A 27,327-nucleotide genomic window follows, 5' to 3' on the forward strand; every position below is an offset into this window, starting at 1 on the left:
TTTCCAAAATGGCAAAAAATTATAAAGTTTTTTAACAATGTTGTTAAGCTACCTGTTAGATATGCTATACTAAGGCATGAAAAAGAAATAATCTAATTGCAGGTTGAAAAGGACATGGGTGGCACGGCAAGGTCTCTGGTTCAGTTCTAAGCTGGGGTGCCTTCTGTGTCAAGTCTGCATACCCTCACTGTGTCTGGGTGATCTGGCTTCTTCCCACATTCCAAAGACATGCAGTAGGTAGGTTGAACACACTAAATTGACCATAGGTGTAAGTGGGTGTGTGTATGCTATGGAAGAACTACTGCAGCAAGTCTAGCCACCCAGTGGTATAATCACTGGCTTTAGATAATGGTTACTAAAGTGACATCATGACCACATGTGTTAAAATGAGAAAAGGGGTTGTCGCAGAATGGATGCGTAAGTAAAACAAAGATGCAATGTTTTTGCTATAGCTATTCACTATTAAATTTTATTTACTTATTTTATTTATTTTACATTTGTTTACCAGGATAGTCTGACTGAACACAGGTCCATTTACAGCGGAGGCCCAGGGAGAAAAGCTCCATAAATTTTAAGTCCAGTTTACAATAGGTTCACACATCAAATGTTCAGACATAGATTATGTACAATTTATGATAATTAAAGTTCTAATATAGCCCACCAAATAAGATCCTCTGTGAATTGTTATGTGTCATTTAATCTACACACTTAAGATAAACTAAATAATCTAAATCCTCTGGAGATCACAAGCTCAAAACAACAACTAAGATTATGAGAGGTAGGAAAGGCTTAGACTGTGTGGACTGAGAGGCAGGAAAGTTTAGATTGAGTGTTTCTATGTATATAAAGCTAAATCTACTTGAATTTTAAGTGCACATGACTGTTTAGCATGAGTCAATGCCTTAGTGTAGTTCTTGACTTTCTGTTAGTGATGTCAGCGAATTAGGTTAGGTGAAAACTGCAATTTACTTGTGAGGCAGTGGGGAGAAAACAACTGAGCATTTGTATAAAACCTGCCTTCCTCTAGTTTGAGAGGATGTATTAAATCTGTTGGAGAAGGAACATGGAAAAATGGTGGACAGCTTGATCAATAGCAACATGTGATTGGTATGCAATAGGTCATGTGATTAAGTATGTAAGTGCATATGCACCATTTTGACTTAACTGTGAGTTTGTGGTCCCTAGGATAAAAGAAAAATTCTACTGACATTTAATGACAGTCACTTTATCCAATATCTCCTCAAATCCTTAAGTCTCAATCTGGAGTCAAGCTTTGCTCAACCACTCCATTTATTCCAATCCAAACATGAAGGAAGTCAGGAAGGGCTTTTTCTGGATATGAAGGAAGCACCCCCATCTAGCTGATAAGTGGAAAAACCTGAATTACTAGGAGTGCTAAAGGTAAATCAGGGTTTAGAGTAGATTGCTGAATAAGTTAAATGAAGGGTGAGCAAACTCCAGGATGGGAGAAAAATGGGTAGAGGCATAGGAATGTAGTGGGGAATCAATGGGCAGCAGGGGACACAAGGGAGCTCTTTACTTAGAGTGCCATTTCACCTAAGGATGGCCCTGGTCAGAGTTCAGCAAGTTATCTATTTTCAGCCTTTTGGCTAAGATCAAGTGTAGTGTGACTTTCAGGGTGGGTAGTATCACTACCTTTCAATGCACAGTTCACCAATGTGCAGTTTGGTAATGCTGACAATTTTTTTAAATGTTTTTATTCTAGACAAAATATTTTCATCCAAGGGAGCTGCAGTGAGTATTCTACTTTCACCCAATGTATGGCAGTCTCATTGTTAAAAAAAATATATATCAGGGGTACAGCTGTGGATCCCAATGGGTGCCAGGATCTTGCCACCAAAAGAAACTTTTTTGCTATTTATTTTACTTAATACCTGATTATTAGTGTTCTAGGTGTCATTAAATCACATGCCATCAATGTGGTTTTCACTTTGAAGAGTATGTATGTATGTATTAAGCCTTTATGTTTGAGAAGCATGTTTATTGAGGCAGATTACTCCAACAATGCAAATCTTGTCCATGCACCATGCTGTTAAGAAGCAATTTCATTATGTTTCAGTTCTGGAAATAAACAGTATCTGTCCAGTCTCTAGTGTTATTATTTTAGAAATATTGATTGAAATGGCAGTCCCATCTAGAAACACAAGTACAATGTGCCAGCACATCAGTACATTGTATTTTAGTCTTTCTGCAGGCTTTCTTAGACTGTTGATGATGAAATCACCTGCACTGTAACAAATGTACTTTGTTTTCCACAGCATGTAAATATCAGTGGAAAACCCAGTGTTGTAAACAACAACCTGACAGGATCAATGACTCTGAATGGGTAAGTGCATCCTTTTATCATACCTGCTACACATACCTTAAGGTTTCAGAAATCTTCATATAATTGTCAATGACTGTGTACAACTGCACAACTACTCTGTGACTGTTTCATATTTTGTAAGTTCCTTAACAATGCTAAAGCTTCCAGATCATTGCTGAGAAAGTGAAGCATGTGTTGACAGCATCTTACATAGCTGAATAGTAAAATAACCAAATTATATTCAAACTCTGAACCTGTTCAAGTTGTTACTCTGTCACCTTGTTAATGCAGCTAATAATAGATACACTTGCAGTGATCTGTGGCTGTTTCAAGTTAAGCTAAGCCTGGTTAGGGACTGAAAGACTATACAATATGGAGAAAATGCTCCTTCATGAAGATGGTGATCAGGTACTGTTTCATTTCCTGAACTCTGACCAGGACCAGCCTTAGGTGAAATGACACCCAAAATAAAGAGCTCCATGGTACCCCCTGCTGCCAAATGCTTGTGAGGATACACACGTCATGCCAAGGAATAATGTTTACATCCCTACCTCCAAAAAAAGTAAAGATGGCCACCATCTATGTCTCTCTCTCTCTCGTATTAGACTTTGGCGAAGGTGAAGGTGAAAAGAGCCACAGGCATATATTTAAAGTGGCTGCTATCATACATAGATACAGCATGCATCCTCACCCTTACCCCAAAAGACAGCCAACATTTGGTACTTTAATGTTAGACTGAGACAAAACTAAAAGAACAAGTAAAACACAATAATTTATTTCTACCTGCTGCAGTCTTATATATAAAGTGTGCCTCCTTACCCCTAGTGACCTGTATGCATATCTTGTATTTTATTGTGAAGAAAGCAAAAAAAAAATCAAAATAACATCTTCCAGCTTGTTGTGCTTAGATAATACACTATCCCTAAACAAGCTATAGTGACCATCAGTGCACATCTTTGAGGTCTACCTATGAGAAAATTTAAAGAAATAATGACCACACTGTCCCCAGTTCCAACACAAGCTATAGCAAACATTCTGTGAACACCTGTGAGGTTTTTGAGGAAAGTCAAATAAATAATGACCACATTGCCCCAACCCCAGCAGAAGTTGCAGTGGCACATATCAAAACTAAACCAGTATATAACATGGTCTTCCTTTCCATCTTTTTCTTGGCTAGAAACCAGTGAGCAGAATACGATGCAGGAAACAACTTTTTGAAAGGAATAGGAAATGTCCAACATGTTTTTTTTTTTTTTTTTAATTTTAATGTATTTTTTTAATTAAAAAATGCATGACTACATCTGATTTTCTTCCACTGACATTTTGTTTTTCCTGCAAGCAATAATATTTCTGTACAATGTGGTCTCCATTCAGCAATGTGTACAAGACATCTTCTCCTTAACTGTCGTTGTTTCAATATATATATATATATATATATAATTCTTGACTTCTCTGTCTTCAAAGTACATAATTTGGCACCAGTGGTGAAGGCTGTAAGGGTTGTACCGGGCTTCTGAAGCTTTTCATTTAACTGAAGTACTGAGCTCTACACTATCCAGTTTAAGTATTTTTTTGTGAAAGGTGTTGCTCTTCAGAAGGCAAATGGGACACTTAAACAGTGATTTATGACAGGCCCTTTCATTAATCTTTAACTCCCCTGGTTATCTTCCTGTTTATTTTTCTTAGCTGGTGTAAAGTTTATTGTTGTCATTTTTCTTTTTCATTTATAATCCAAATAGTTAGAGGTTTGATTCCCTCGGTCTCCATTTGCCTACTGTGTGACTATGACCAAGTCCCTTAACCAGACACTGCTCCTGGGCTAGATCTGAAGGGAGTGTGTATGATTTGGTACTGCACAATGACTAACAAATACAAAATAAATAAATAAAAGTTCTTAGAATGAACATGACTTACTGAGTCACTGATTCAGTCTGTGTCTACATTGTCCTTGCCATTTTAACCCTGGAGGTGACCCATTACCTGTCCTTCCTAGATTACTTGGTCTTTGCCAACCATGTAACTTGAGATGGTTACATTTGTAGGCATTGGCCTAGCAGCACATATGACCTGTGCTCTGCAAATAAGTGCGAACTGGACTAAGGTACTGTGCTGACATTTAAGTAAATAAACATTGGTACAAAAGACAGAGAAGCAGCCTGTCACAGAAAAAGAAAAACAGCACTCGTGTAGTGACTGCAACATATGGTTTGTTTGGTTTTGCAAATTCCATTCACATTGATTCACATATAGGGGCTAACATAAAAAAACAGCTTTATGTTAATCATGTAAGTGGGTGCTCAATCTTTATTTTAATGCCATAATGCTGCAGTTAGACTGGAGATACATTATGTTAAATTACATATGGAGCAGATACAGGCAATAGCAGCAGTACCAATTGTAAAATAGCTGGATATGTAATATTAGGAATAAGGCTAGGATGTATAAGGGCTCAGGGTGGGTAAGATCACTTTTTTCATTGCCAGTGTTAGAAGAACTTCACAGAATTGGAGCAGGACATTATATTAAAGTGCACATAATGCTTTGCTAACACAGCCTGCCAGTACATGATTAGGTTTACAAATGTCCATGATTATGACTGAGAAGTGTTTCTTGATGCAGTTGAGTTAGCAAATGCTTACACAGGGACACAGATATTACAGTATATCTTATCATGGAAATGAAAAAGAAAATAAATAAGGGAAGTAATGAGTACACTTTTTTGTTTCTTTTTGTGACTGGCCATGGGCCCCCTAAAGCTGTGGGTCCCAGGCACCTCCTAAAGTGCCCCTGCTTATGTTTAGGTACATACTAAGTGGCTTGACTGCAACAAAAACTTGAAGGTGTCAAAACGGCTCTTACTTATTGTCCACTCTGCATGTAATATTCTAGAAGCTATATGCAGACTAAATGGCTATGGATAAAGTGCTACTCTCATCTGTTACACTGGATGCTTCTCTGGAGCAAATCCTACAAGAGATGGGAGACTTTGTGCAACTTTTTGTTCTGGAAAAGTCCAACTGTTCGCACAGATTATAAGTGTGGAAAAAGAGACTGAAGACACAGCAGCAAGAGTTATGGATCAGAAAGGTAAGATGAGCACAGTAAAGAACTTCTGGTCCAGTTAACATAAGATAAGACAGTGAAAGTAACCTTAGGCTTAGAAAAAGTACACAGAACTCTTACAAGAAAGCCATATGAATAACAAGCAACTCCAAGATCTTTAGTTTCTATCAAAAGAAAGTTCTAGTTTTGAGAATGTCTGTATGAAAAAATATTTTGATGGACAGATTCACTCAAGTATATGCTGACCACAGGAATTCACTGAAGAAACTGCTACAATATCATATTTTGCTGTGGCCTGTAATTTCACAGGCATCAGTGAGAGGCAACAAACATCTGCACCAGAATAAGACATTTAGAGATTTTTAAAAAGTAGACTACCCCAGCTGTAGACAAGAGTAATCCTGTGAACACAATGCAGCAAATCAGAAACATGATTTTTAAAGAAAAGAATTTTTTTTAGAATTGTTTGCTGACAGAGACAAAAAGTATTTCTACAAAAGCTTAAGTCATACAGAGACTCATTATTAGTAGCTATTCTAGATACGGGTATATAGGGGATGTAGTAAAGTATGTTATCGCATATACAAAAGTCCCATAGAATTCAGTTTGGATATACACCTCATAGATGTTAGACCACATATCCTGTCTGTGTGTCATTTATTACTTGTGTTGATATGACATTGTGTATAAAAGAAACCCAATACAGTAATTAGGGTGGAGCAAATGGCATGGTTATTCCAGATGCAAATTGTCAGGGACGCATGGTAAGCACTACTGAAGAGCTGCCAATTTGGCACACACAAAGTGACAGGATTGATTTCAGTAGCCATGGCTGATATTGCAGCTGCTGAAATAAATGTGTTTACTTAACTGTAACATGGTGCTTAGAGCTTGCATAAGCTCCTTGCTACAGTTCAGAACTTTGGAAGACCTTTTTATGTGTGTGTATGTTTTTTTGTGGTTCCCTACTTTAGCCAGAGGGGAGCACCAATCTAGGGATTGCTCAAAGGGCCAAATTACCACTATATGGCTCTGAAGAAATCATACACATTTGAACAAGACAAATATATCAACATATCAAAGTTTCAAAAGATGAGTAACCAAGAATGTCATAACCAGAGACTGTGAAACCTATGATGGACAACAGATGTGGCAAGATACTCCTGAAGCTGTTCCTCCAAATGAGGTAGTAGTCCAAAAACAACCACCATTAAAGCAGGAATGAATGTCCCTTAAAATATTTTGTTGAATTCTCCAGATAAGCCTAAATGTGTAGTATAAATAGTCATGCTAATTTCTCAAAACCAAAAAGCAGATACAGAAACTGCTCCAGTGTAAAAAGTTATTAAAAGGACTGAAAAATCCTGTTATTTAAAATGTTTTAAATATGTAAAAAATGTTCATATTTGATATAAACAGCTCATGGCATGCACATATGCACATTATCGGTTTATACTGTTTTTGAATTCATTTCCACTGATTAATTAATATAATGTATGCTACCTCATGGTTATATAGTATGAATATATTGTATAGCATTAAAAAGAGTTTGGGGATGTCAGCTACATGGGTAGATAAAAAGCTAACGATCTAGCTATGGTTATTACCATTTCATATAGTACGTGGAAATTACAGAGAATATAGCTAGTATACAGATTTCATGGATCAAACAACACAGCCTGTTGCTGTCTTGTTACTTATTAAGACTTCTGATGTGACAGTAGGGATTTGGTAAGGAAACAAAAGATATTCCTGTCACAAGGGAGACTTGCAGCACTGAAATGTGGCCTTTATAATAACCAGATTGCTTCAGACTGGGAAAATACACATGAGAAATTGTCAGTCACAAATAACAAGCTCAGATTATTACTCAAAAATGTATATATCTGGCTGTAATATTAACTAGCATTCAAAGTACTGAAATACTGAAGGACCACGGCCTATATTTTTGATCAAGATATCACAAAAATACAGGCAAGTTACAGCTGACCAAATAACTAAACATTGTGTAGTCCCACTCAGAGAATGGTGCAAATATAAGATTCTTAGGAGGGTGATGGTAAGTAGGAAGAACAGAGACAGACCCCTTTAAATGTGGACATGGTATTGATGTATGGTGGTCCATGGGCTGGGACATATGGATTAAGGTGGTTCTTCAAGCAGATAAGAGTAAATCTCCAGCTGAAGGAGAGGTGGGAAAAAGATGTTGGTTACAGATAAGGAATAAGCACTGAAGAATGACTACCACTTCACTTTATTGGAATGTCTTTGAGTGACAGATCTGTGCTAAATCCTTCACCTGCTCAGGATTGGCGGGGTCTACTACAAGAGCTCAAGTGCTAGCAGTTTACGACACACTTGCTCACTGCCACTTCCTCAAAAAGGCAAGTGCTGTAACTCTCGCCAGCTCAGTCTTACTTAACTACTTAGCAATCCCAACACCTGAGCCTGTTAAAATGTATAGCTCTACCACAGCCTGGACTCAAACCCTAAGACTCCACTCCTTTCTAAACCAAAGTCCTCACTTCCTAACCCTAAAACTCCACTCTACATCCCTAACCTAAAAGCCCCCATTTGCTCCATAAACCTAAACCTAAAACTCCAAACCCTCCCTAAATCTAAATTCCCTGATTGCTCCTTACCGCACAGCTCCCTCCCTACAAGCATCAGCAGCAGCCTGTATACGTTACAACATGCTCCAGTCCCTGGCTTTAAGACAGTGATCTTTTAGGCTCATAGGTAAATACTAGGCTACCTTCCCTTGTGAACCTTTTTTTTTGAACAAAAGACATCTTTAATGAATTATCAATTATGATATCAAACAATATTGACATATTTTCTGTTGCAAGCATTATACATCACATATACTATAGACTCATTGTCAGTCAAACATTATATACCTCATTTAATTCCTGCCTTCCCTTGAACCTCATTCCTCCTCCAAAAACACTAAGAAGACTGTCTGAACTGCAGGCCCTCGTGGCAGTGGAACCCTTCATTATCTTGCATGTGGACAGGGTTTCCCTCAGGACTAATCCATCCTTTATGGCCAAGGTGGTCTCTAGTGTCGCTCTAATCCAGTCCATTCATTTGCCTACTTTTTTCCCTGATCCTCAGAATAAAGGGGAAAGGATACTGCATTATGTGGATGTACACAGACAGTTTAGATTCTATTTGGACAGGACTATGCCTCTCAGAAAATCTGACCAGCTGCTAGTTAGCTTTGCTGCAGGGGCAGAGGGAAGGCCATTTCAAAGCAAACCATTTCCAAATAGATAGCACATTGCATCCATTTCTGTTACAAACACCATGGAAAACCTACCCCACATGGGATAAGAACACATTCCACCAGGGCTGCATCTACCTCTACTGCATTTCTCAGAGGAGTCCCTACCAGGGATATCCTGGAAGCTGCAACCTGGAGCTCTGTACATACTTTCACCAAGCATTACCATCTGCCTATCTTTTCTAAATCCAGAGCTGGATTTGCCACAGCAGTCTTACAGGGACTTATTGCTAACCCTAATGCTCTTTAACTACCTCCATCCTTCCTTAGCTTTGGGAATCAACCCAAATGTGATGACTGCAGCAGTGAAACATGAAGAACATAGTGCAGTTGTGTACACTTACCATAAATGTAGATGTTCAAGTGTATTCACTGTTGCAGTCCTGGTTACCCACCCTCCAGCCCCCTGACTTCTCTTGACTTTTACTTTTCCTCCTTGTTTGGCATATATTATATCATGTGAATTTGCTTTTTGCTGGGGGTGTTCCATACCATATAATTGATTGCTATTGTAGCACAAAAACAGTTTAGTCAGAAACTCTGGAATGGAAGAAATCGAAGCCTTATATGGATCAACATTATTATTTGACAACCATATGGAAACATACTCGGAGGCTCTAAATAAAAATCTGCAAAAGCAGCAGAGATCTCCAAAGCAGACATCCAAGCAGCCTCTACCCCTCAACACAAACCATGAAACACATACTTCACAAAACCAGTGTGTCATACAATCATAGCCCTTAGGGCAAAATAAAATACCCAACACACTAGTAATAGGTGACTCTATAGTCAGGCACACTGACGTCCCACTCACTAGGCTGAACAAGGAGAAGGTTACTGTTAGCTGCGTGTCAGGTTCCAGGATCCGCTACATAACACAAGCACTCAGGTCACTCCAGAACAAGTACAAATATGACTCTGTCATTGCCCATGTTGGTGTGAATGACCTGAGCCGTACCTCCCTGGACTACATGAAAAGAGACCTGGAAGAGCTCTCTGATCACATAGCCCAGGCCAGTATGACCCTGACCATGAGTAGGATCCTGCCCTCACCAAGAATGATACCACGGTATAAAGAAAAAATGATCAATTTCAAAAATTGGCTAAGCTTCTGGTGTCATTCAAGGGGGATAAAGTGTCTGTCCGCCTGGAATGACATGCTTGACAAGTCACGCTGCTTTGCTAGAGACGGCTTGCACCTGTCACTCTTAGGCTTTTGAATACTGGCCAAGGCTCTTGCCATCTCCATAGTGCCTTTTTCAGGCAAGGCTCAAAAGACAAATCCACTGCCGTAAATAGCACAAGTAACAAAAAACTGAGGGTAATGCTACTCAATGCCAGAAGTCTAAACCTCAAAATGCACGCACTCGAGGCACTCCTCATTATGGAGAAAATCGACATATGTGCAGTAACAGAAACCTGATTTAAGGCTCCAAAGAGCACCCCAACACTATCAGGCTACAATGCATACCATACATTTTGGCCACAAAACCTGGACCGAAATATAAAAGGCAGGGGTGTATCCATATTCATCAAGGATACCCACACCTCCAGGTTAGTGGCACAGCACAATGCTTTAGAGATCATCCACGTGCAGCTAACAATGGGCAAAACTGCAATTCAAATTGTAGCTTGCTACAGATCACCCACAATGTCCCAGGACCCCCATTCCATGTTTTTGGATACATTGGGAAACATAAAGGTCCTACCAAACACCCTGATATTGGGTGATTTCAACTACCCAAACATTAACTGGTAGAACTACTCAAGTACTAATTCCCTTGCCCAACATTTCCTAGAATTTATAAATGCAAACGCTCTGGTCCAACTGGTCAACACCCCCACCAGAGGTGACAACATATTGGACCTGGTCATCACCAACATGGGCGACTGGTGTTCCACACCAGAGGTCAACCCCTCGCTGGTTAGATCTGACCATAAACTAATCACTCTGGATATCTACATTCCTCCTCCACCCCCAGTCAAGGAAACCATTGTGAAAAACTTTTCAAAAGCAAACCATGTTACTTAAGACCGAGGTGAAAAATTTCAAAGCCCCCATGCTAAAGGATAACGCTACTCGAGCTGCAGAATCTTTTACTAATGCACTCTATGGGCACCTACAAGAATGCATGGATCGTGCTATCCCAAGCAAAACCAAGACTCACTCCTCCAAGGAAAGGAAACTTGTCTGGTGGACCCCTGCCATAAACAAGCTACACAATAGAAGGAGGAAACTAGTACAGAAAAGAGTAAAATCCCAAGAAGAGAAGACATTCCTGATCAGTATCAGCAAAAAACTACGATCCCTCATAAAATCATCCAAGGCTAGCTTCGAAAGAAAAATTGCCAAGGACTCCAAAGATAACCATAAGGCATTCTTTAGCTTGGTCAAGAATCAAGTGGCAATTCTCAGATCTGCTTGGAGTTAGTGCAGAATGGCACAAAATACACTGAACCGACTGGTATCGCCAACATCCTGGCAGACAGGTTCAGTGGAAACTTCACCCCCAAAAGGGCCCATAACCATACCAGAAGAATGTAGTGCCCCTGAAATCACAGACACTCAGGTTAAAACAGCCCTCTCCAAAGCCAAAAACACAGCATCAATGGGACCAGACGGTGTCCCAGGCTGCATCCTACACAAGCTCAAAGATGAACTAATCCCACACCCAAACACACTGTTCAAACTCAGCCTCTCCAGAGGCTATGTGCCCATAGAGTGGCGCACAGCAATGGTTATTCCGCTCCACAAAGGTGGAGCCACAACAGACCCCAGGAACTATCACCCTATAAGTGTGACTAGCTTGGTCTACAAGGCTATGGAGCACATCATCATGGATCTCATTAACAGAGACATTGGGAACCTCCAAACCCTGGACCCTACCCAGTTTGGCATTGTTAAGGGCAGATCATGCCTCCTAAACCTGGTGGACTTCTTTGAGACAGTTACCAAGGCTATAGATGAGGGAAAGGTGGTCCACACAGCCTACCTAGACTTCGCAAAGGCCTTCAACACCATTCCCCATTCTGCTATTTTATACAAGCCTACCAGCCTGAACATAAACCCCTACATCATGAGATGTATTGCCAACTGGCTCACTGACAGAATCCACATGGTAAGAGTTGCGGGAGCTAGGTCTGACTCTAAACCGGATACAAGTGGTGTTCCCCAGGGCTCAGTCCTAGGACCCCTCTTGTTCAGCATATATTTCTCAGAGGTACAGGCAAGCACAGGAGGACTATGGCTGACCAAGTTCACAGACTGCAAACTAGGGGCTATAATTGACTCTCCGTCTGACACAGACATCCTCTAAAAGGGTCTCACTGAGACAGATACCTGGTGTCAAAACCATGGCCTCAAGCTAAATGCCAAAAAGTGCATAGTCATCCCCTTTGGAAAAAACAAAGTACCCACAAACTACCACATAGGTGGTAGTTCCCTAAATACAGAAGACTTAATAAGGGATCTGGGGACCCAAGTAGATAATAATCTCTCCTTTGATAATCACATTGCCAAAGTGGTTAGAAAATCCTTCTATGTAGCCCACCTAATCACAAAAGGGCTTGTATCCAGATCAAAAAAGGTCATTGTGCTCCTCTACTCATCAGACCCATCATAGAGTACAACACCCCATTTGGGATGTACCTTACAAGACACCTGCAACAGCTGGAAAGACCACAGAAGTACCTCACCAAGAGGATCACTGGCCTCAAACAGATGCCCTATGCAGCTCGACTGAAGAAACTCCGTCTGTACTCGGTTGCATACCGCCTACTCAGAGGTGATCTCTGCCTGACATACAAGGCCATGTCCAACCCAGAATTGATGGACATGCACCACCTAAAGAAAACCATATCCCCTAAAGCCACACACTCTAAGGATCTAAACCTCACCACAACAATAAATAGGACGTGCCAGAGACTTCCCATGCTTTGGAACAAGATTCCAATCTAGATAAGGCAGAGCTCCTCATTAATGCTCTTCAAGAGAAACCTTGACGAGTGGATGGGAAACAGAAAGTGTATCCCGGGGATCACTCCAATGGCTCTGCTGGACAGAGGCACAGAGAACTAATCTAAGGGGGGGGGGGTGAAAGCCAACACATTCTGGCTAGGCTTATAAATGCCTTCGGGCAGATAGCCTAGTATCTACCTATGAACCTACGATTGTTACCACAATTCCCATTTTTTTCTATGTAATTTGCTCCTTCTCTTTTCTAAAGATCCCAATTCCAGTTCTTTTATCTCTGTTAAATATACTCACTACTTCTAATACAGGTGGTTTAGACTTTGATTTCCATTTTCTAGTGATTACTTTTTTTGGCAGCCACCAGAATTAAACTCAGCAAGGCCTTACTATGTCAAAGTAATTCAGATCCTATATTACAGCTCAAAAAATCATTTCTGTAGTTACACCAATTTGCTCACCCAGTATTTCTGACACAGTAGTCGGCAAGGAATTTTTAAAACCTGTTAAATCATTTACACTCCCAAAAATGCTTAAGCCTAGCCAATTTTATTTAATGAGAGGCAAACCCTATACCTCCTGTCTGTGAGTTAAACACTTTAACCGTTATGCCAACCCATAACTCCATCTTTGAGTGATTGAGTCTCGGGTACCTGTAGCAGAACTAGATTGGCATATTATGGTACATTGATGCCGAGGCTGCAGGTTTTCACAAGCATATGTAACTTTCATCACAAGCAGATGCACTTTTATAATCATTTTATTTCAGTTAAATGTCCTTATATACAAAGCAACCTGTATGAAGCAGCTAATTACATTTAAAAGGTCTCTCCTGAGGGCTATACCAATTCATTATAAGTATTAGGGTTCACAAAGTAGCCTAACAAAAAAAATGGATGTAAGAGTGTTCTTATGGTTGTGAAACTGGTCAATAGGCATATAAAATCCTGGATTTTCTAGATTTGGAGGATTGGTATGAGGTCATGGCACATATCTGCAGCATGGAATTGAAGACCATGCTTCCCCAAGGGAGACTGATGAAGACTGAATGATCCTGGACACAAGAGGTATTGACTAGGGATATTGGTACTTCAATTATTATAATTAATATACCTTACTAAGTGGTTCCACAAATACAAAGCACAATAATTTAATAAATACAGTACAGGATATAGTTATTGGAAGAATTGATTCAGCTCCCTAATACAAGTGTGAAACCCAAAATTGCTAGTCATCTCAAAACTCAAAAATAAACTGTGACTCAAACAAAACAGCAAATTCTGAACTTGCTGTTATAACTGTTTGTACCCCTAGGCATCCAAAATATCAAATGTCCATAATGTCAACCTTTGCATTGTCAATATACTTCGGTCAACAAAACACGACAGTCGAAAGAGGTTCGAGACTGATAATCTCTATAAATTGCTCCAGGGTTGAGGAATATGCCCTTTCCCTGGGGACTGTGCATTCTCAGAGGTGTACAGAGGGTTTCAAGGTGCAGCCTCACACATGGGTGTGCAGGAGGGCTTGCCCCTACAAATACATCTTTTTAGTTTGCATGCTCTAAAGTTAATCTTCAGATCATGCACAAAAGTATGTCAACATTTTGTTGTCGACTTTAGCATTGTCAACAATTACTTCATTTGCTATATTTAACTAGATCTCTCTCTCTCTCTCTCTCTTTCTCTGTCTCTATTTATTTATTTGCCATTTGTTAACCGGGATAGTCAGACTGGGTCACAAGACCCATTTTCAGCAGAGGCCCAGGAAGAAAAGCTGCACAATTTTAGAAAATTACAAGACTTACAACCAAACTGCAATATATAAGTATACAGTGAGTACATTGCTAGTGTAACTGTGACAAACTACAATATATAAGTATACAGTAAGTACATTGCTAGTTTAACTGTGACAAACTACAATATATAAGTATACAGTAAGTACATTGCTAGTTTAACTGTGACAAACTACAATATATAAGTATACAGTGAGTACATTGCTAGTTTAAATGTGACAAACTACGATATGCAAGTATACAGTGAGTACATTGCTAGTTTAACTGTGACTGTCAGAAAAATATGTATTAGTGTATGTATTAGTAATATGCTTAGTGCATTTAAGGCTTGAAAAGGGTTAACATTTATTCTATTTCACACTGCGTAAAATCTGTACAAATTGCAGAAGCTTTCTAACCTTGTATTGTCATGAAATATGCGCAGCTATAATCTTTGCTTATGCTTTGGAAATTTACAGGGAAGCAGATAATTTCTGCTTGTGTCAGGAAAATAAAGAATAGATGTATCACTTGTATTAAGGTTATGAGACTTAGACAAGGAGTTCCGCTTGTGCTGTGAGAAAATACACAGCTGCAGAAGCTATAGATAATCAGAACAAAGACTGCTTGAAAATATGAACTGCAATCAGCATTTGCTTGTGCCTAAGCTAGAAAAGTACCTTGAAATGTAACACATGTATTAGAACTACACAATAGAAGCTTGTAACAGGCTAGAGCCCACCAAGGCCAGGTTGTTTTTCTCAAAATGTTTTTCATAAATCCAGTCATGTCAGCAGAAAATCTGAGTAACATCTGCTGTAGAACAATACTGAAAGTTGTGTTTGATTACGTCAACTATAGAAGGCAATGTCTTGTAGAACAGTATAAGAATAGCATACTTCCTATTAGTAGTTAGGCAAAATCGTGTATTTGCATGTTTTTGTCTCCTTGCAGCAAGTTATTAAATGTGCTTTATCTGAACGTTACCTGTATTGGTCTTTAAAGTTTTTTCCTTTGACAGATTGGTCCTTCGGACCGGAAACCCTCACTTCGCCTCGGATCAGACAAGCCAGGTGGCTTGAAACCGTACGGGGAAGAAACCACATCGGTTCTTCTTATTTAAAAAGCCCTCTGACTGAATTGTCGTACAAAAGAGGCCAGCCACTTTCTGATCTGCGACTGAAGGATGGGTTTTTCACGAACCAGGTGATCAATCATGAAGGCTCAGGTAAGGTGAATCTACCTTTTTTCTGTTTTAGAACAGGGACTAAATTTGTATTGGTTTTTGTCAGGACTGTATTTTTACAAGTCAGGGACAGAAAAGATTACTGTCTTGTCATAGATCAGGGAAACAGAGTAGGTAGGCCGTCATTCTGAAGAGACTATAACAAAATCCGTGGTACCACATTAAAAATAAGGAGTTACGTAACGATTAAAAAGGGTAGAACAAAATAGGTAATAATTGCACAAAAAGACCCCAAAATCCGTCGCTATCCGAAGACGCAAAATACATGCAGTCACAGTGTGCTGATAATATTAAATACTACTCAAAGTGGGTTAATAAGTATGAATTTGACGGTAAATTAGAAAAATCCTCGCTTATCAAACTTGTCAAACTGCTTAAAACCGATTCCAAAGGTCGGGTAAAAAATCAGCGCCAATTAGGAATTCCTCAGGCACACAGGTGGATTGAGGAAGTAAACTGTAGGGAACAAAAGAACAATAATTCAAAAGCAATGTTTTTAGATAAGAAGGACAATAACTTAGTAATAACATCGGCCCCTCCACCCCCCCTTACCAGAATATGAACCAAGTGAACAAGTTAGTCCACCCCCGCGATATCCTGCTGTCACTGTAAATAGAGGCACTACAAAAGCAAAACCATTTCTTAGAGATCCCATCGAGACCAGATCTCGAACACGGGCAGGTAACTCAAAAGGGGACATTGAATTATATCAAATGGGTAGGAATTCACGATCTATGAGTGAAGAAGAAATATGCCCACTTATTGAAGTACCTAATCCTCAGGCAGGGCAAGAAGGTCAGGACCCAACTATTCTAGTGTATAGATCCTGGACTCCGGAAGACATCTGGAAAGCCACTGAGGGAATTCCCCATCCAAAAGTTAATTTTAGAAAGTTCTTAGAAGATTTACAAGGAGTGAGGCTAAGTTAAAATTTAAATGGAGAAGAGGTAGAAAAAGTAGTCAGACAAATTGTAGGACCAGATTGGCACATGATTAGTGGCAACTGGAATCCCCATGATGCTGCACACAGACCCCTCCCACATAGCAGCACAGAACTAGACAACAGAGTAAAAGGTCTTACAGACCGCATCTCTGAGAAATGGAAGCCTAGGGCAGACTGGACTTGCATTAATCAATGCATCCAACAAGAAGTTGAAACTATTGACAGATATTATGCCAGACTGTTAGAATGTTTTAATAACCATTGTGGAATGCAGGTTCCTGAAGATCAGACACAAGATTCCCCATATGAGCAGCAGTTAAAGAATGCATTTTTGAAAGGCAGCATCACACCCATAAGCAGTTTTATTACAAAGCACATGGCGGATCATCGTACAAGCAGGTTACAGTCATTACTTGAATATGCTAGGCATGCCGAAAGGCATTTTAATAGCAAAAAGAAAAAGAAAGCCCAAGTAATTTCTGTAGAAGATGGAGCAGAAGTCTATATAGAACAGTCCAGGAAAAAGGGCAAGAGAAATGCCCAGGGAAACAAACAATCTGATCAGTGATCAGAGGACTTTGAAGGGCGAAAGAAAAGGGGTGAATGTTTTAAATGTGGTAAAAAGGGACACTTGGCAAGGGATTGCAAGAAAAACAAGAAGGCAACCACGGAAGACAAGGAGGGTGAGGACTGACTATATGATAGTCAAAAATCACTAGAAGGGGATTGCAGAAAAAGGACAAATGAGAATGTGATAGAAGGAGTAGAGGATGTGACAGAAGAAATAGAGGAAGTGCAGGAAGTTACGATTAGTGAAGAAAATGAAATATTGGATTTAGCTTTATTGAGCTTAGAGCTCTATAGAGCAGACACAAAACCAGAAGTTACACTCCTGGTAGAAGGGAGGGAGGTCAAATTCTTGTGTGACTCAGGGGCATCACGGACCCTGATACATCCCTCCAAACTGCCAGAGAATTCAGAGTCACCTGATTACATACTAGTGAAAGCAGCTAATGGACAGCTGTATCGGGAGCCCCTCTCCTATAATGTTGCAATAACTGATCCTGTTTCAGGATTGACCCAGAAAAGCAAAATTGTTGTTTCCACAAAATGCCCAGTAAACCTCTTGGGCAGAGACCTTATGCAGCTATTTGGTATAGCAGTAGTTCAGACTATGCAGGGTATGGAAGCACAGCGACATATTGATACCTTTGCAGTTCAGTTGGAGGGTGAAATGTTCTATTGGTACAGCTAGGACCTGGTTACGACTGGTCCAGGGGTAGTGACCGAAGAGTTGATGAACATAGCCATCAGCAAGTTCCCCTCCCTTGACATTGATAAACAACATTTGCTGCACTGTATACTGTATTATTGTAACACACCAGGACCTGATAAGGAATATGAGCAAGATTTGTTTAGAAATTGTGCAAACAGATTGATATTACGTAATCTGTACTGGGACATGGAAGGGAACAGTGTAGCCAGCTGTTCATTGCCCCAGGAGTTCTTTGCACTCTATAAATCTAATCGATTACCACATGTTAGCTTAACTAAGGACAAGAATGTAAAATGGGTAGACTTAGGAGAAAAAGTCACGAGATGGGAAAAGCAGACAGAGTTAGAACTGTCAGAACAGGGAATACAAACGTAGAAGGTGAATTGGATAACTCAGACCCACCCAGCCATGCACTTGCAGTCTAGCAAGGACAGCTGATTAGCACTCCTATTAAAGGAGGAAGAGAATGCCTTACAGAATATACCAGAAACTCTTTGGTCAACAGGAAAGTCAGATGTAGGACTTATTTGTACAGCGGGACCAGTTACTATCACGCCAAAGTCAGCATTTAGACCACTGTGGTGATGTGATTATCAAAGGAGAGACTACTGTCCACCTGTGATCCAACGTCTCTTATCACACTTTCGGTGTTAAGTAGACTACCGCCTATGTGGTAGTTCATGGGTACAGTTTTTACCAAAGGGGACGACAATGCACTTTTTGGCATTGAGCTTGAGACCATGTCTTTGACACCAGGCATCTGTCTCAGTGAGGCCCTTTTGTAGGATGTCCACATCGTTAGGTGTTTCAATTATGGCTCCTAGTTTGCAGTCATCTGCAAATTTAATTAGCCAAAGACCAAACAGGAGAGGACCCAGGACTGAACCCTGTGGTACTCCACTTGTCACTGGTCTGAAGTCTGATTTGGAGTCTGCTACTTTCACATTGTGGGTTCTGTCAGTAAGCCAGTTGGCAACCCATCTTGTGACATAGGGATTTATACCTAGTTTAGTGAGTTTATCTATAATTCCAGAGTGGGGGATGGTGTTGAATGCCTTGGCGAGATCTAGATAGGATGTGTGAACAACCTTACCCTCATCTATGGCTTTGGTGACTACTTCAAAGAAGTCTATCGGGTTTAGGATACATGATATCCTTTTACAAACCCAAACTGTGTGGGGTCCAGAGTTTGGAGATCTCCATTGTCTTTGTTTATGAGTTCCATGATGATACATTCCATGGCCTTGCAGACTAGGCTCGTCAGACTAATGGGACGGTAGTTCCTGGGGTCTGTTGTGCCCCCCACCTTGTGGAGTGGGATAACTGTCGCAGTGAGCCATTCAATGGGCACAAAGCCTGAGGTGAGGCTATGACTGAACCTGGTACTTAGGTGGGGTGCCAGTTCATTCTGTAGTTCATGTAGAAGGCAGACTGGGATGTTGTCAGGTCCCATGGATGCTGTGTTCTTGGCTTTGGAGAGTGAGGTTTTTACCTGTACAACCGTGATTACAGGAACTTTGCATTCTTCCGGTATAAAGATAGGCCCTTTAGGGGGTGAGAGGGGGTAATGTTAGCGCTGAACTTATCTGCCAGGATGTTGGCAATATCAGTTGGTTCTGTATATTTAGTGTCATTGTGCTGTAACTCAGAGCAAATCTGAGTGTTGCCATTGAGATTCTTAACATAGCTATAGAATGCATTGTGGTTGTCTTTAGAATCAGTGGCAATTTTGTTTTCATAACTAGCTTTGGAGGATTTTATGAGGGATCTCAGCTTCTTACTGAGGCTGACCAGGGAGTTCCTCCAATCGTGGGATTTTACTCTTTTTTGCAACAGTTTCTTTCTTCTGTTGTAGAGTTGTTTATGGCAGAAGACCACCAGATTGGCTTCCTTTTTTTGGAGGATAGCATCTTGGTTCTGTTAGGGATAGCATGATCCATGCACTCATGTAAGTGCTTATAAAGTGCATTTGTGTAGGATTCAACAGTCATACCTCTATTGTCCATCTGCATGGGTGTCATGAAGTTTGCCATTTCTGTCTTAAAAGTGTGAAGTTGGCTTTGGAGTAATTTTTTATGGTTGTTTCCCTAATGGAGGGTGGGAGCAGGATGTGGATGTCCAGGGTGATTAGCTTGTGGTTGGATCTGACCAACGAGGAGCTGACCTCTGGTGTGGAACACCGGCCACCCATGTTGGTGATGACCAGGTCTAGGATATTGCTGCCCATGGTGGGGGTGTGGATAAGTTGATCCAAGGCATTGGAATTGATTATTTCCAGAAAACGTTGAGCACAAGAGTTGGTACATGAGTAGTTTTCTCAGTTAATGGTAGGGTTGAAATCACCCATTATTGGAGTGTTGGGTTGTAACTTAATATTTTCCAGTGTATCAAGAAAAGAGGTGTGGGAATCCTGGGGCATGGTGGGGGGTCTGTAGCAAGCTACAATCTGGATTGCAGTTTTACCCAGAGTTAGTTGAACTTGGATAATCTTGGATGCATTATGCTATGCAACTAGCTTGGAGGTGTGGATATCCTTAATGAATATGGACACGCCTCCACCTTTAGTGTTTCAGTCCTGGTTTGGTGGCCGAAAGGTGTGGTATGAATTATATCATGGTAATGCAGGGGTGTTCTCTGGAGGTTTCAACTAGGTCTCTGTCACTGCACAGATGTCAATGATCTCCATTTTAAGGAGTGCCTCGAGTGAGTGCATTTTGAGGTTTAGACTTCTAGCATTGAGTAGCATTACCCTCGGATTTTGCTTGCTTGTACCTGTTACAGTGGTGAATTTGTCCTTTGAATCTTGCCTAAAAAAAGGCACTATAGGGGTGGCAAGAGCCTTTGCCAGTATCTGGAATCCCAAGGGCGACAGGTGCAGGCCATCTCTGGCAAAGCAGCGTGGTCTGTCAGTCATGTCATCCCAGGCAGACAGATACTGGATTCTCTTAGAATAACACCAGAAGCTTAGCCAATTGTTAAAGTCAATCATTTTGTCCTTGTACTGTGGTATAATTCTGGGTGATGGCAGGATGCTACATAGGGCTAGGGTCATACCTGCCTGGGCTACAAGATCGGAGAGCTCCTCCATGTCTCTTTTCATGTAGTCCAGGGAGGTGCGTCTCAGGTCATTCACACCAACATGGACAATGACAGAGTCATATTTGTACTTGTTATGGAGTAACCTGAGTGCATGCATTATGTGGCGGATCCTGGCACCTGACAGGCAGCTGACAGTAACCTTTTAATTGTTTAGCCTGATGAGTGGAATATCAGTGTGCCTGGCTATAGAGTCACCTGTGACTAGAGTGTTGGGTACGTTATGCCTTATGGGCTGTAGTTGAGTGGCACACTGAGTATGTGGGCTATGTGTCATTTGGCTTGTGTTGGGGGGGTGGAGGTTGCTTGCATTTCTGCTTTAGAGGTCTCTCTGTTGTTTGGGCAGATTTGTATGGAGAGCCTCCACGAATGTAGGAAATTCTCCCCTTCTTATTTGAAATCAGTCCAATAGCAGATAAAAGAAACTGTGACTTTTCTGTTGTGATTGATTAAAAATCTGTATGTTTGAATATAATTCTGGAAACAGAATTAGAAAATGTGAAAAGAATACACATAACATGAAATTATTATTTCGGTTCTTAATGTCCATGCACAGCAGTGACATGAGCACAAGCACACAATGAGGTGCACAGATAATTATTAATACATTACAGAGGTGTACAATCCCAAGCAGAATATCCCACTATGTGTACATATATGCACAGCCTTACCTCTCCACTGCTTTGATATGCACATAGTACTGTGATTTTTCACCTTCAGATTTAGCCTTGATCTTCCTAGATTTATGATGTTCCTCATAAAGTCAGACCTGTTTATAAGTACATACTTTACTAAATACGCAAACTAAGTATATACAAAGATGAACTATTACTAACTGTATAGGATCTAGTATATAATGCTGTTCTGTTGTGAAAAATAAGAATATACTCATCTTTTTGACCCTCTGCTATGATTCTAAATGCCCAGGCTCGGATTTTTAATGCTTGGAGGCTGAGAGGTATGGGCTCAGCTCACCAAGATCTCCATAGTCCACAATAACACAGAGAAACAGCCACGTGACTTATTGTGCATATGCCTACCCTGTCCACACATTTTATTATGGCTGTCCAATACAGAATAATCAGCATTAATTCCCTAAAACAAAGGGCAACATATCATAATAATCTGTTTGTTTTAACATTCAGAATGGAGTCATGGAGGAACAGGTACCATAAAAAAAACAGGAACATATTCAGCTTATCTGAATAAAACATTCAGAGACTGTTTTTTTTTTAATTCTGAACTGTGGCAGCCATGGACTTTATACTAAAATAAGGTGAACAGTCACCAGTGGTGCGAGGGAGGGGTGAAGTGGATGTTTTCTCTCTCGTTTTTTCTCTGTCTCTCTCTCTCTTTTTGATTTTGTTTAGCTCACCTCAGCTGAGCATCAGCTGCCACCAACTCCTTACCTTGTTCCCACCTTAACCTCCCCTGGTCTCTACCTGACTCATGACAGGGACTTGTGAAGAGACATTGCTGCTGTGGAGTGTGCCCTAACCCAACCGCCCCGTGGCAGTGCTATGAGATCTGCTATTACTGCCTCTGGGAGGTGCATGGGTACTTCCATACATATACGACATCCTAACAAAAACGAGTACAGCTCATCAGCTATTTAATGCTTCTATTGCAGTAGGCTTGGGATGCCTTCCTTCCCCCAGGTTGGGCAAGGTGGCATCAGCTACTCACTCCCATCCACCCTTCTACCCAATGGCTCCAGTGCGTATGCCAATGTTGTTGATTCTTGAGATGTTACACTTTGTACATTGACTAGCGTTTACTTAGGAGAAACAGATTTACTAGGGAATTAGTCTTGATTTAATTGAATTATGGTATACTGAAATACAATAAATCCATTGCCTGCAGTGGATTGAGCCCTGCCGAACTTCCTAACTCCAGACTTTCTTAAGAAGTGATGTCACATTTTCTGAACCCTGCTGTTTCCTGCCTTCACTAATATTAGCTTATGGATCTAGCTACATATAATCACCATCCCCAACTCTGGAATCATAGATAAACTTACTAAGCTGGGCATTAATCCCTATGTCACTCAATGGGTTGCCAACTGGCTGACAGAACCCACACTGTAAAAGCAGCCGACTTCAAATCCAGCTCCAGACAAGTAACAAGTGGAGTACATCAGGGTTCAGTCCTGGGACCACTCTTGTTTGGCATCTACTTCTCTAAAGTACAGGCCAACACTAAGGGACTCTGGCTAACAAAGTTTGCAGATGACTGCAAACTGGGAACCATTATTGAATCCCCAGATGATGTGGATATCCTACAAAAGGGCCTTACAGAAACAGATGCTTGGTGCCAGAGCCATGGGTTCAAGCTCAATGCCAAGAAATGTATAGTTATCCCCTTTAGGAAAAAACATGTACCCATGAATTACTACATAGGTGGCAGTACACTAAACACCAAAAGTGTGATACGAGACTTAGGGACTTAGGGACAAAAGTGGACAGTGGTCTCACCTTTGATAACCACATCGCCACAACAGACAGGAAATCCTTCTATGTGGCACATCTCATCACTAAGGGGTTTTCATCCAGAAAAAGGGAGGTTATTATCTCACTGTACTCATCCCTCATTAGACCCATTACAGAATACAACACCCTGTTTCGTATGTAGACATCTGCAACAACTGGAAAGGCTGCGGAAATATCACACTAAAAAAATCACAGCCTAAAGCAGATGCCCTATGCTGACCATCTAAAAAACTCCACCTATACTCTGTCACATATCGTCTACTCAGAGGTGATCTCTGCTTAACATACAAGGCCATGTCAAACTCAGAGCTGTTGGACATGCTACACTTAAAGAAATCCCAATCCCTCACAGCCACATGCTCCAGGGATCTAAACCTTGTCATCATTATGAACAAAACATGCTGGAGGGATAGGTTCCTGACACAGAGACTCCCCAGACTCTGGAAAAGACTGCCCATACATGTCAAGCAGAGTGCCTCTTTGGCCCTCTTCAAAAAGAACTTTGACAACTGGGTGGGAGATAGGAAATTCACCCTGGGATCACGTCAGTCACCCTGCTAGACAGGGGTCCAGGGAAGTAAATTCTGTGGGAAGAAATAGCCAGGGAATTGTTATGGCTAGGCTTGTATAGGCCCTAGAGCCGATAGCCTAGTACCAATGTATGAACCTATGAACCTATGAAAATGGAAACCCCATTTCTAAAAAAACTATGCCTGACCGTAACTACTTACGCTGTCAGAAATGGCAGCAGAAGTTTCAGGAGTAATAGTAGAAAATCTGTTTTCACTGTAATGTGGTACAGTTAGAATGCATAATCCAGAAATATCGGTATTAGATATATAAAAGTGGTATGGGTATGCAGGAACATAAGGCAAGACATAAGTGTACCCAAGAGATAAAAAAAATCCAACGGAACAGATCACTAAAGCAGTCAGCAGTAAAAAGGTTTTCTTAGACATAATGATATTTATCTTCCTGTTTCTTTGCAAGTCTTTCCAGTTTTCATCATGGTATACCACACAGCCACTCCTACTCATGGGGCTATAACAACTGCCCTCCAGCCTCCATAAGCTGATTTATGTTCTCTTTTATTATTGCCACTGTCCTCTGTGCCACAATGTTGCTGAAAACTACCAAACAGAAACCATTTGAAATGTTGGACCAAGACTGAATGGCTGAAAAATGGACTTACATATATTAAGTCCGAGATGGTCATTACCAAGAATGTTCCCTTTTCCCTGAGGTATGGTGATCTCAGAATTTGGTATTTATAAGTTTGGTAGGGTAGGGGCTTGCCTACCTGAAAAGAAAAGAATTTTAAAGGAGAAAAGTGATCGAGATTTGCTTTTTTCAGAGGTCTTTTGTCCTTTTTTTCAGCTTGTTGGCCTGATACAATCTCCTGCTCTCCACTTTCACATTAGAGCTATTAGACAATAAGCTTACCATAAAACCTCAACATGTTTCCTTTGAGAAGAGTCTGGAAAGTAAAGATTACAGTTTGCAAGCTCAAGAGGCGAAAATAATTTCAGAAATTTGATACCAAATAATAGTAGCCACCTTCCTGGTGAAATCTCACTGAATGCTAAAAATTGCAGTTTGAATATGAGGTTAAACATAGCTCTGGAGCAAAACTAAAACTGGTGACCTACCTTTTTGAATTTATTGCTGATCATTTTTTAGCCTGTGTACTCTACAGCAGTTGAGGGTCAACTCATTCCTCTCCTCTACCCTACCCCCATTCCTGCCCCCCACATCAATTACATTTATATACTTATAGACTCCTCCCCTAATTACTTCCTGATAAATCACAATCCTCTGACATCATCAATCACCAAGCCTACACCCTATAATTCTACCTATTACAAAACACATTACCTAGAGCATAGCTTCACTGTAAGAGTCCCATACATCACCACAGCTTTCAGTCTCTCAGAATATACATAATCTACTTTTATCTATCCAAAACGTTACTAGATGCCACATCTAAATATGAAAACTTGCCTCTTCATATTCCTACCTGCAAACCTAATACTTCTGACAAATATCACTTCCCTTAAATAATCAAACCCAGCCTTACCCAAAGTCACCTGCTCTTCCAACTTACTTTGATAAGCATTCAAAAGCTTTTCAAAAATACCACCTAGCCTAATTGAACAAAACTAGCTTCATTTTCCAAGCAAAAAATTCTATCTTCCCCCGCAGAATCCATCCCACAATACTATCATACCTTACACTTTAGCAAAACTCTCACCATCACCAAACAATACTCTACATATCCCCATAACCTGACAATATGGTGATACCCACCCCAACCCTGGATCACCTCAATACTTCTCATATCCTCAATCTCCTCCTTCAAGAAATCTGTTACTAATCACCATAAACATAAGTAGCATTTGCAATAAAATAATCACATTTCATTCCTAGCTATCACAATACTCTCCTGACATTTTAGCTGCTACTGAAATCTGGTTAAAACAGCACGTCAAGGACAATGAAATACTACCACCAAGATTTAACATACTGAGAGATTAGAGAATCAATAAAAAAGCTGGAGGAGTAGCCCTAATCTATCCTACACATACACAATAATACCTCTCACAAAACCAGTTCCAACATTTAACAATGCTGAACTTCTCATTGCATCATTAAAGATAAATAAAACCAAACAGCTTTGTATAGCAGTAGTTCACATGCCCACAGGACAAAAAGTTCCCATACTTGAAGAAATTTTCTCATGGATATCCAAAAACATTCCCAATGAAACCATGGGGGATGTCAACATCAACTGGCAAAACCTATCTACTGACTCACCAGCAAACAGTCTCAACCTCTATGGCTACAAACAACCCATTACCTCCCCCACTATAATACAAAATAACAGTAACCTTGGTTCTGCCCTAGAATGGATCCTGGTCTCTAGCCATCACAAATACTCAAATTCAAATACACTTCCTAATTGCTTAGGTCACCACCTTCCTGCATACACTTATAGAACTACCCCTGAAAAGCCAAAAACCCACACTTACAAAAGATTCAGAAACCTAAAAAACTTTAGTCAAGACCTCTTTAATACTATACTAAAATCATTCATCTGGAACATACAAAAGATTTTACCCCTAGACAATGCTGTCAGTTATTTCAGTTAACTATTTCTAAATACTCTTAACAATTTAGCCATTCTCAGAACAAAAAGAACAAAAATAAACCATGCACCCTGGTTAACCAAAACCACTAAACAAACAATTCTAATCAGAGACAAAACCTGGAAAGACTGACAAAAGAATAAAAATGAGACTAACTTTCAAATCTATTGACAACTACAAAAATAAAGCAAAAAATCAGTTAATGCTGATTAAAAATATATTTTAAATACCAACCAGCCAATCACAAAACCAATCTAAAAAATTTCTGGAAAGCCATCTCACCCCTCTGTACCCCTGGGTCCACTCAAAATCCATCATCAACCATTGACAATACAATTGAAATTGCCAATATGGTCAATGCTTATTTCAAAGTATAGCTAAACTAGTTACAGGCTCTAACTCCAAGACAAACACTAACTCCACAGATAATAGCACTCCACCTCATCCCCAAAACTTTCTCTAAAAATAACAAAACCTATTCTATTGCTTGCCAAATTACTTCATCACCCAACACTCAATTTTCTCCCTTTTTTCTACAACCCATATCCATTACATTAATATATAAACTTCTTCTTAAACTAAGACCTTCTTCTTCTTCCTCAGACAATCTCCCATCTGAATACTTAAAAACTTCTGCAAAATCTATTGCTTATCCTGTCAGCATTCATATCAACTGCTCCATCAGTGTCTCCTATGTCCCAAACCTTTGGAA

At 40.2% G+C, this 27,327-nt stretch overlaps 1 protein-coding gene across 1 annotated transcript in view; it reads left to right on the plus strand.

The window, feature by feature from the left end:
* The window catches only part of LOC122816270 (bactericidal permeability-increasing protein-like), a 707,989-nt gene that overhangs the window by 607,107 nt on the left and 73,555 nt on the right, over window positions 1-27,327 (plus strand). Inside the window, exon 12 of the mRNA XM_044089007.1 lies at window positions 2,280-2,347. Within this exon, the coding sequence (XP_043944942.1) occupies window positions 2,280-2,347 (68 nt within the window). The remainder of the gene's footprint in view (window positions 1-2,279; window positions 2,348-27,327) is intronic.

The sequence above is a fragment of the Protopterus annectens genome, chromosome 12.part0 (assembly GCF_019279795.1).
Source record: "Protopterus annectens isolate FY-2018-M chromosome 12.part0, PAN1.0, whole genome shotgun sequence".
Classification (NCBI taxonomy): Eukaryota; Metazoa; Chordata; order Ceratodontiformes; family Protopteridae; genus Protopterus; species Protopterus annectens.